Source organism: Salvia hispanica, chromosome 4 (assembly GCF_023119035.1).
Source record: "Salvia hispanica cultivar TCC Black 2014 chromosome 4, UniMelb_Shisp_WGS_1.0, whole genome shotgun sequence".
NCBI lineage: Eukaryota > Viridiplantae > Streptophyta > Magnoliopsida > Lamiales > Lamiaceae > Salvia > Salvia hispanica.
This window is the reverse complement of record NC_062968.1, coordinates 40315512-40326231: the sequence shown is the minus strand read 5'-3', so window position 1 is coordinate 40326231 and position 10720 is coordinate 40315512. Positions and strand designations below refer to the sequence as shown.

The following is a 10720-nucleotide window of genomic DNA, read 5'->3' as shown; positions in this document are numbered from 1 at the left end:
GGACATTGGTCTTAAGCCGAGGGTGCTGCTGCTCTTTCGTTTCCGTTTAACTCATTGATTTTTGGCCTTTTGGCGTCATCTTTACAGAAAATATATCCAAGAAAAAGGAAAATAAAAAATTTACATTTACTCCTTGTTTGTCTCTCAGATGATTCCGTTGTGTTGAAAAGAATTGTTCTTTAAATTTTAGTGCCGCTGATTGTGTTCCAGTTATGTTTGAGAATTGAGATAAGAAGATAAGTTTAAAATTTCTCATTTTCACGAATTATGTCTCGACGGTCTCGTTGCATATTTATTTAATGTTTTTTATTTGAGTTGCATGTTTATTTAATGAACATAGCAATGAGCAAGTTGTCAGATTATACTAAGACTAACAAGATCACAATTGGATATACACTGGAGTATTGATTTAAATCAAAGAGATGAAATTGAAATTTTAATTAGGCTCTGGTGACAGTTGATAATTATGAATGATAACTGTAGAAGACAAGAAGAAAAATAGCGTATTCAATGCCAGGCATTATTTCAAATGAGAATTTAAAATTTTAGTGAACAAATCAAGTTCAATTATATAATGGAAGGATGAAAGAAATAGTAGTGCAACTTAAATATGGAAATGGGAAAAGTACCATGGTTTCTAACTCTACTAAGTACTAACTGAATTGTTGCATAGTTTACAAACTCTTCATCAACAAAAATATGCAACATTGAACGGATATCATTGATGGATATGTTATTTAGTAGATAAATGTCATATAGATATGGTTCCTACAATGTAGAGAAAGTGGTTCTCCTTGTTTATAAGGTGGAAATTTAAAGTCGAGAGCAGCTAGAGTGTGGGGCATGTTATAAATAGAAAGAATATATACTTATTTGTTTTTTTTATTTTATTTATCACTTCTCGCACTTAATTGATTTTAAGTATCCCAAGACTTTTTTCCACGTGTTATTGTTCTTGTTGCCAATTCAATTAGTATGTTTTATAATTTATAAATGGGACCAAAATGTATTAGAATATGCATAGCTAAATCAAAAATTTGTTTAACATGGTTTTATATGCACCAAAACTGGTGCTCATTTATTTAAGTGAGTAACTAGCAAATACAATCGTAGAGTTGTGATGAATGTCGAACCAATTTTAAAGACCGAACTAGAGATCAAATCTGGGCCATTAGATCTAGTTTTTTTGATGAGATGTGCTGCTGTGAAAATTTTTTCTGCTTCATTACTAGCCCATTTTACTTCATTATATAGGTTTATTACTTCATTCTGTACATAATACCTTGAAACTACAACATGTTTTTACTTGCTTCCAGTAGGTTTTGAAATGATTCAACATATGCTTCATTCAAATTCATTGACGTGGGTTTTTGCTTGATTAACATTTAAATATGCAATTTATTCAAGTGAGTTTATTACTTCATTCAGAAACGTTATTACTTCATTGGATAAGATTTTTACTTCATTCCAAGTATGACTTCAAATGCTTCTACACATACTTCATTCCAATAATTTATTACATTATTCCATGTGTGTATTAAACCATATTAGCGCCATGGCGGTGGTGATAGATATTGTAGAGAGAAAGAACGGCACGCAACGGCAAAACCACATTTACGTACGGGAATGAAGTAAAAACCTACTGGAATGAAGTAAAATCCTACTAGAATGAAGTAATATATTCTAGACGAAGTTAAATCTTCGTAACATGTTAGTATGACTTATTTACATTCAGATGAATTAAAATAGGCTCATGATGAAGACGAAAATAATTTATAAATTTTTGTATCTTATCCATAAAAAACTAGATCTAAAAGCCCTAATTTAATAGGGTTCGGTGGTTCGATTTTTAAAAGTGGATTTGTGGATAATGGGACTTTATAATCGTATATCCAGTGGTCCGATTAAACAGATATAGTAAAAAAAAGAATTGAATGGAAATTCAATATACTCCACTTGAGTTGAGTAGAATTTGAAAGATGATTATGTTATTCTACAACGATACTCAATGTAAATGCAAGTACAAGTCTTCGAAAAAGACAAAAACGGAATGAAAAAGCGGGTTATTACTATTATGTTTTACAGAAATAAAATGAAAAACAAAAAAAAAAGTGGACGATAAAACTGAAGAAGAAAAGAGGAGTGAGTGAGTGAGAGAGTGGGTGGATTTTGATGGCGGCGACGTTCAAAAAAGCGTCGAAAGATCTAATCGCTGAGGTTCGGAGATGGGCTGCCATGAAACAAACAGGCGTCAGCCTCCGTTACATGACCGAATTCGGCTCCCGCCCCACGCCTCGTAATCTCCTCATCTCTGCTCAATTCCTCCACAAGGAGCTCCCAATTCGCGTCGCCCGCCGCGCCGTCGAGCTCGAATCTCTCCCCTACGGCCTCTCCCTTAAACCCGCCGTTTTAAAGGTACTTTTTCCCTAAATAAATTTCCGGTTTTTTTTATTTTTATAATAATAATAAGAATAATAATAGAAGTGGTTGATGTGGGCAATTTGAATCTGAAGTAATAGTGAGGTTTATTGGAGTTTGGTGTTTTGTAATTGATGAATTGAGGGAAGGATGGGATTACTTATTCAGCCCCGATCTACAGTGGCTTTGACTAAAAAATTGTTTCTTTCTATAAAAAAAGAAAATAAAAAGAGTACTAACTCTCTTTTTTAATTGCTATTAATATTAGTGAAAAACAAGATCCGAGTTGTCGATTAGATTCTCGATATCCATACTAAGGAGATTCTTTTTGCTAGAACAATCAGATTCTGATTGTGTTTGAGTTGTTTTGTATGATAATTCATGATATATTTGAAGGTTAGAAACTGTCTAATTTCGTGATTGTGTTTATTTGAACCCAAATTCTTGGTATTCTAGGTAAGAGATTGGTATTTGGAGTCTTTCCGCGATATTAGATCCTTTCCAGAAATCAAAGATAACAACGATGAGTTGGATTTCACACAAATGATTAAGATGGTTAAAGTCAGACACAACAATGTGGTTCCTATGATGGCTTTGGGAGTGCAACAGTTGAAAAAAGATCTGAATCCAAAAATTGTTTACGAAGATCTGGATGAAATTCATCAATTTCTGGATCGGTTTTACATGTCTAGAATTGGGATACGCATGCTTATTGGTTAGCACAACTTCCTTTGTTGGATTTCTTTATTTTTGGTTGGTACGCTGATCTTTGACATAAGCTTAACCATTTTCTTATTCCATTAAAAACAATTATGGGTAACTCAGGGCAGCACGTCGCCTTGCATGATCCGGATCCTCCTCCCGATTGTGTTGGATATATACATACTAAAATGTCCCCGGTTGAGGTTGCAAGAAATGCTAGTGAGGATGCCCGTTCCATTTGCTTGCGAGAATATGGCAGCGCCCCAGATATTAACATCTACGGAGACCCTAATTTCACATTTCCGTGAGTATTTTCCTTTTCCACTTTCAATATATTTAACGCCGCATGATGTTGCAAATTAAATCATCATCCGTTCTTGGATTTGCACCCTTTATTTAATGTTCTGCAATCTGTTTCTACGGCAGTTATGTTCCCACTCACTTGCATCTAATGGTGTTTGAGTTGGTAAAGAATTCACTGCGTGCTGTTCAAGAAAAATATATGGACTCAGACGATGTTGCACCTCCCGTGAGGATAATAGTTGCTGATGGATTGGAAGATGTAACGATTAAGGCAGGCTCAGTCTCGATACCTTCTCGTTATGGGATTGAGATATACGTACCATTCATTACGCTTTTATTTTGTTTGATTATCTTATGCCTATAGGTATCGGATGAAGGAGGTGGAATAGCCAGAAGCGGTCTTTCAAAGATTTTCACCTATCTTTATAGCACTGCAAAGAATCCCCTCGATGATCAGTCAGACGTTGACCCTGAAACAGCGACAACTATGGCAGGTTATGGTTATGGTCTTCCTATAAGCCGTTTGTATGCCAGGTACTTTGGAGGGGATCTGCAAATTATCTCTATGGAAGGATACGGTACGCTTTATCCACTTATGCGTCCCAGTGTCAAGTTGTATTGATTTGATCTGAAATTGTATTCCCGGGCTTTACAGGGACCGATGCTTACCTCCATCTGTCACGGTTGGGAGATTCTCAAGAACCTCTTCCTTGAGCTTTAAACCATTATTGAGAATGATATGTAGAGGCACAGGTTCACTATTCTTCCAACTGTACATTTTCTTGTATGTGGTGGTGTTATTTTTTTTTATGCAATAAAACGCATGTGTGCTTTCAACAAAAGATGATTCATGCCCAAATCTTTGGTTGGATCCTCTATATGTATGTATCTGAATATGTAACTAGATGTATACTATTCCCTCCTCTGTTTCATTCTAGGCGACACATTTTTCATTTTTGGATGTTTCACACTAAATGACACATTTCTAAATATAGAAACATCATTTTCTCTACTTTTTCTCATTTCTTACTTCATTTTCTCAACTTTATTCACAAAACAACATTACATAAAATCTCGTGTTAAATTAAAAATGCTACTCTCTGAGTGGGATGGAAGGAGTATATCAAATGAAATATTACCAACTAACCGCACAAATCAATAATACTCCCTCCATCTCACTTCACCTTAGTTGGAGCATTTTTCTTGGCATGGAAATTAAGAAATGAATGTTTAGAAGTTAAGTGAGATAGAATCATATAGGAAAGAGAACAAACTAATAGAAAATTGTAAAATACTCTCTCTGTTCCTTATTAATTGGCACTAATTTCATTTTTCGTCCGGCTTCAATAAATTGGCATCCTTAACTTTTTACTTTTAGTAATGGACTACACATTCTACTAACTCACTCACATTTTATTATAAAATTACTAGAATATAAAAGTAGGACACACCTAACTTTTTCCACTCACTTTGCACTATATTTCTTAAAACACGTGTCAATCTAACAGTGCCAATTAGTGGGAGGCGGGGGGAGTATATGAAAGAGAATAAAGTTTTTAACAAGAAAGTAAACAACTCAATTACTTTAGACGGCCTAAAAAAGAATACGACTCAATTATCATGTGACGGAGGAAGTATTAATTAATAAGAAATGATCTGCTGGTTTTCCCTGGTTAGAAGGATATGTATTCCGATTCAAACATCATCGGGAAATGTATTTGAAACTCGTTGATACCTTTACAATTCAAAAGCCGATGCATTTTCAATTCAAAACATAACCGTTGCAAGACCTAGGAACCAAGGTTACTTTTTATGAATTTACAAAACTGGGCAAACACAATGTGATATGTACGTTGGGGCAACAATTACAGTGTATACAAGAAACGACATGAAAAACCCTAGTAAAGTTTACACCCAATTAGATCGTATAGTACCTATATCCGTCGCGACTAGTCAGTCATATCTTCTTCAATGAAGTCGAGATCTTGATCATCGCCTGAAGCTGCATCATTCTGAGCGCTGTCATCGACATCCAGTGGCTCTGCCACATCTGCTAGCACCATCTCCATTGATCCTTTTCTCGAATCTCCATGTCCATCATCGAAGTCGTGGACCTCATTTTCATATCCATCACCATGATCCATTTCACTATAAAGGATTTCCTGCAAAGTTTAGTTACAGTAAGAATGTTGACAACTCCACTCACAAGCACCAACATGAAGAAGGAATCATCATCAAGTAACTGACATTCACACCAATTGTGATTTTATCAGAGCCTTTCTAATAGTAAAGTGGACTATTTCTTAATTCCTTGCATAAGATAAAAGGAAATCAAAGAAAGAATGAGGCATTATTTAAAAGCTAGACAACTATGCATTTTGAATTTCTTACCCAACTCACACTCATAGGCACTACTATAGACTACTAATAAGAAATCCACTAAATAAGTCTTTAGTTCGTGCTCAAGTAGTACCTCGTCTTCTTGTAATGCTTGTTTCTCTGTCTCCACGATCCAGTCATACAGTAGATCTTCTTGCAGAACACTGTCTAGGGACGTTGACTTACTGGACCTTTTCCTCATCTGGCGTTCCCTTAGTCTCAAATTATAGTGAACATAGATTGCTTCATTCAATCTCTTCTGTGATAGCCGATTTTGTCTCTGTCTGTGCATCTGATCATGTACACTCCAGTTATGCTCACACCCAAAAGATGAGCAACTTTGACTCAGTATGCGTACAGCAATTCGTTGCAACTCTAAACAATTAATCCCATGTTGTTGCCACCAGGCAGCTATAGAGAAAGGAGATGGCTCTCAGTGTAAATTACAGATTGTAGGAGTAGTTTGGTTTGAGTATGTTGATGGTATAACCTGGATCAAGCTCTGATCTGGTACTAATTGCCAGGTCAGTTCCAAAATCAGCTTTTGCAGAACCAAAGTCAGAAATCTGAAATACAACATTACAACTTTTTGGGGAAAATATGCAAATATACAATTGGAAATTACTTGATTTGGAAAAGGGTATAACAGATATAACAAGAAAACCCTCACCTGCATAGATGCTGAAATTCTTCTAGCACTGTCTGGTTCCAATTTCACAATGCAAGCATTCAGACCACGTACGACATCGGGATGCTAAAAGATGCACACTGATATTATAACACTAGCAAAACCTAGAATCTTAAAGAGCAAAATTAATTTTGATTGCTATGGACAAACATCTCCAGAAAGGACAACAGTCTCCTACCAGGACAAAATCTGACCGATAACGGTATGAAGGATTCAGGAAGTAAGCAGCCAGATAGAGAGGATGGTGAAACAACGAATCCCAGTGATTGTCAATAACACTCCAAAAAGATTCATATTTACGTGCATCATCACTGTGATTGATTTTTATAGCAAGCTTCGCTCTGTTCATATCATTGTAGATGAATGGCATCGAGAGGCTCTCATCACTATCGATCTTTTGAAGGACTTCAAGTATGGGGTCTACTGATCTTTTGACATACTGTACCTTCCTCCAAAATGAGGAATCCATCACAATATTCTTCACCTCTTTACCTTCATCTGATTTAGAATATCTAGATGAAAGCCATTTGTTTGACTGAAACATTTTTCTTAGATCAACCCTGTGGTCAAGAAGACTTTGCAATGTACTGAAACTTGAAGCAGATTGAGTGGCAGACAGACTCAGAAGTTCCTTACCTCCAGTGAATTCTCTTTTCATCAAATTTAACAACCAGATCCTATTGTAAATGAATTTTGTAATTTTTTGCCCTTTCTCTATACAGTCCCGAACACGGTTTAGTTTCTTAAAATCTTCGAGCATTTGATCAATACAATATGTGGCACAAGGTGTCCAAAACAAATTTCTCCTCGTCTCTTCAATCATCTTCCCAGCAGCTTGATAACTGGGTGTACTTGGAGTGATTACCTACACTCAAAGATGGTATCAGTCAGTTGGTATACAAGAAAATGTTACCATACTCAGAAGTATTATGATTTACAACCATGCAAAACAATAGTACGTTGGTTACCTGCACCACATTTTCCTCCCCCATATCTTCTACCACTTTGTCAAGCAATTTGTACAAATAGGTTTCATCGTCAACTAGACCTGTTGCATCAACTGAACAAACAAAATATACTCCACGAGGGCAGGATACCAAAATGTTGATCAGTGTCCTGCCTTGAGAGTTTCTCCAACTATCTGCTAAAATGGAACACCCTGTCACTGCCCAAGAAGACTTATACTCCTCGAGGTAGTTTTTGACTGTCAGTATTTCATCTTGTAGAAACCGCCCTGATAACATATTGCTAGATGGTCCTATCAAATCCGAGCCATACTGACCTACCAGCTCTAGCATTTTATGAAAATAAGAGGAGTTGGCTGCTTGAGAAGGCACACCAGCATGGTAGAAAAACTTGCATATTGCAGAAATGACTTCTCTCCGGGACCTCTTGGATGGACCCATTTTCACTAGCTTTCCACCTACTGCCGGTTGAGTTTTTGGTGTCTTCAGGACATTTGCATCATACCTTGGCCTTTTCGGTGTCAGATCAGATCCATTACAGGCAGACAACCCTTTGGAAGTCCTCTTGAAATCTCTATCAAATCTTCTATCACCATGTATAAGCCTATCATTACCCATTGGGTAAACAGCTTCATCTTCCTGCTCTTCCTCCTCATTTTCTGACTCCATGTAAAATGTAGATATTTCCTTAGTGTCAGGTCGCCTGTGCCTTCTACCGGTACGGTGCCATCTCATGTTTTCTTTTATTTTGAGATAAACTTCTTCCGGTGCATTCTTACAAGGAGCAACTTCACCGGGTATCCTAGCTAGATGCTGCTTAAACCGGTTGATACCTCCACTCACAATCTTCTCACAGTAATTACATTTCACCCTCTTCTTCCTCTCATCCTGAGGTACACCATGCTCCCAACCAGGATCAACATATCCTAATGAACGAAGTGGAGTCATATTCACTGCTAAATCCTTGTCAATCAACAATTGCTTACCTTTTTTCCTATATCCAAAGTGCTCTTCTTCCTCCAAATCATCAGCAGCACTGAGGTTCAAATAGGATTGTTCCTCGTACTCACTGTGCCTTGATTTCTTACTAACACGGCGCCCCTCCAAATTTTCCCTCATTTTGAGACGCACCTCGTCCGGAGCCTTATCACAATAAGTTACTTCACCAGAAAGCCGGGCAAGGTGTTGCTTCAGTCTGTAGATTCCTCCGCTAACAACTTTGCCACAGTAATTGCATCTAACCTTCTTCTTTTTGTCATCTTGTGCAACACCATGATCCCAACCCGGGTCCATGTATCCGGAAGAGCGATGCGTCGCCATCTTCAGACCATTCGACTATGAAATCCACCCGACTACTTCCATGTTTGTAACACGCCAAACATGCAACGATCAATCTGAGTAAGCGAGATAGCATTCAGCATTAGCAGACAAGAAACCAAAGTCCAGACTAAAAGAGGGATCTTTCAACATACAATGCTTATATACTCAATAACCAACTTTTGTACACCACCAAGTCTCAACACAGGTTATATAAATTATACAGTCACATAATCGAAAGCAAAACAACAAAATAAATCGATCCACCACCATATTCAGCTACTGGGGGAAGAAAAAGAGCAAAAGGAGCTACCAGCAACATTTCAGGAAATCATAAGTCAGTTGAAGGTAACTAAAAACTTAATATCATCACCGCCAAATAGCATAATGATCAGAACAAATGTTAAAAGCTGTGGCATCAGCTAGGAAATAGGCAATTTAATGGATTTTAACTTGAATTGCGCATACCTGAATGAATGACGATGATGAGTAATTGATGAGGAAATGTTGAATTCGGAAAAAAAAAATTTAAACTGGGAAGGATCGGAAGTAAGAAACGAGTCGAGGGAGAAGGAATCGTGAGTCTCTGAGTGGACACGGGATTAGCTTTTCTCAGTTTCTAGGGTTTCGGATTTGGGAATCGTGACTCTCTGAGTGGACGCGGTGCTGCCCCACCTTATAAAAAAACATTTAGTTAAAAATACTTATAAATTTCGATAGAGTTTTAATAAATAATCGATAAAGTTATAAAAAATAAAAATTAATTGAAATATTATTTTTTGGAAGTCGGAAATGGTTATTTTTTTATTCCTATTCAATTAGGATTGGGTAAACGGTTCATCGATTATCGATTAACCGATAACTGAAATTAACGGTGTTTGGGTCGGTTTTGATTTTGTGTTTTGAATAAAGTTGGTTATCGATTCTAACCGATCGATTATTGGTTAGAACCGACAACCGCAATTAAATTCAAATTTAAATTCATTTTAATTTCAATATAAAATTAATTCTAAATTCTTTGTTCGGTGTATCAAAAAGTCAAGAAAAACTTACATTGACTTTAGATTGAATATTTTAAATTTTTCATATATTTATAAATTTTATATTTGTATATTAATTTTCAATAGAGTTTGAATTTATTAGAGTATATTATGTTTGTCATTTGTAAATAATAAAATTTATAAGTTCTAGTATTAATAATTAAAATACCATCATTTAAATTTAAACTGAAAATTATGTTTTATTGGGTGAAATCAAGCACTTGATTATATATATTTTCTTAAAATATTGTATGATGAAGTATGAACATGAAAATCAAGCACTTGATTATGATTTTTTTTTTTTAACTTTTGGTGGGTGAAAAACTGAAAATCAAGCATTCTTATTAGGTCAAAATTTGGTGTATTGATTTGGTCTTAACCTATTATTATTATTTTTGTTTTTGTTAGAATAAAAAAAATGCGGTCCAATTGGTTAGTATCATAATCGATTGGTTCTAACTGAGTCGGTTAGTGAAGTAATCAAATTAGAGTTCGGTACAGTTCCGATTAGTTTTTCGACTATTTTTTGTGGTCGGTTAACCGACCGTTTACCCAACCCTAATACACTATGTTATTTACAAGTTATATCATTAGGTATCGGTTGGTATATAGTTATGATGAGTCCTATTAACCACAAATCCACCCTTAAAGACCGAACTAGAGACCAAATTAGGGCCACTCATTTTTCTTAATCTTATGGTTATGATTAATTTACAATTAATTTACTATTTTATTAAATAAAAATGTTTTTTTTTTTTTTAGATTTTTTAGTTTTTTTTTTAAAAAAAAAATTTTTTTTTTATTTTTTTATTCGATAAAAACTTGTTGGAGTAAATAATGAACTATATTCACTACATAATGAACTAAATGAATGTATGTTATGAACTTATTACTTCATTCGGTCGTGC

At 35.6% G+C, this 10720-nt stretch overlaps 2 protein-coding genes across 3 annotated transcripts; one reads left to right on the top strand and one right to left on the bottom strand.

The window, feature by feature from the left end:
* The first annotated feature begins 2094 nt into the window (after positions 1–2094).
* LOC125185449 (pyruvate dehydrogenase (acetyl-transferring) kinase, mitochondrial) lies at positions 2095–4376 on the top strand. Its single transcript, XM_048081983.1, has 6 exons — positions 2095–2415; positions 2875–3133; positions 3244–3424; positions 3547–3694; positions 3788–4001; positions 4079–4376. The coding sequence occupies exons 1-6, from the start codon at positions 2173–2175 to the stop codon at positions 4135–4137; spliced, it is 1104 nt and encodes a 367-aa protein (XP_047937940.1). The 5' UTR covers positions 2095–2172; the 3' UTR covers positions 4138–4376.
* Positions 4377–5166: 790 nt separating this feature from the next.
* Positions 5167–9413, bottom strand: LOC125223238. 2 transcript variants are annotated; one of them, XM_048126285.1, is made up of 8 exons: positions 9241–9413; positions 8442–8849; positions 7459–8381; positions 6669–7355; positions 6473–6556; positions 6293–6368; positions 5897–6213; positions 5167–5585 (listed from the first exon to the last, which is right to left on the bottom strand). In XM_048126285.1, exons 2-8 carry the CDS (start codon positions 8773–8775, stop codon positions 5373–5375), a joined length of 2634 nt encoding a protein of 877 aa, XP_047982242.1. In that variant the 5' UTR covers positions 8776–8849; positions 9241–9413; the 3' UTR covers positions 5167–5372. The 2 variants fall into 2 exon arrangements, with proteins under 2 accessions (XP_047982242.1, XP_047982241.1); XM_048126284.1 differs by having other exon boundaries at positions 7459–8849.
* Positions 9414–10720: the final 1307 nt, after the last annotated feature.

Bases quoted from the DNA above. Each gene is read 5' to 3' on its own strand.
- LOC125185449 (XM_048081983.1), top strand. From the start codon at position 2,173: ATGGCGGCGACGTTCAAAAAAGCGTCGAAAGATCTAATCGCTGAGGTT. The intron at 2,416-2,874 runs GTACTTTTTCCC...TTGGTATTCTAG, and splicing joins TTAAACCCGCCGTTTTAAAG to GTAAGAGATTGGTATTTGGA. The intron at 3,425-3,546 runs GTGAGTATTTTC...TTTCTACGGCAG, and splicing joins GACCCTAATTTCACATTTCC to TTATGTTCCCACTCACTTGC.
- LOC125223238 (XM_048126284.1), bottom strand. From the start codon at position 8,775: ATGGCGACGCATCGCTCTTCCGGATACATGGACCCGGGTTGGGATCAT. The intron at 6,214-6,292 runs GTTATACCATCA...CTTTCTCTATAG, and splicing joins CAGATCAGAGCTTGATCCAG to CTGCCTGGTGGCAACAACAT. The intron at 5,586-5,896 runs GTACTACTTGAG...TAAACTTTGCAG, and splicing joins AAGCATTACAAGAAGACGAG to GAAATCCTTTATAGTGAAAT.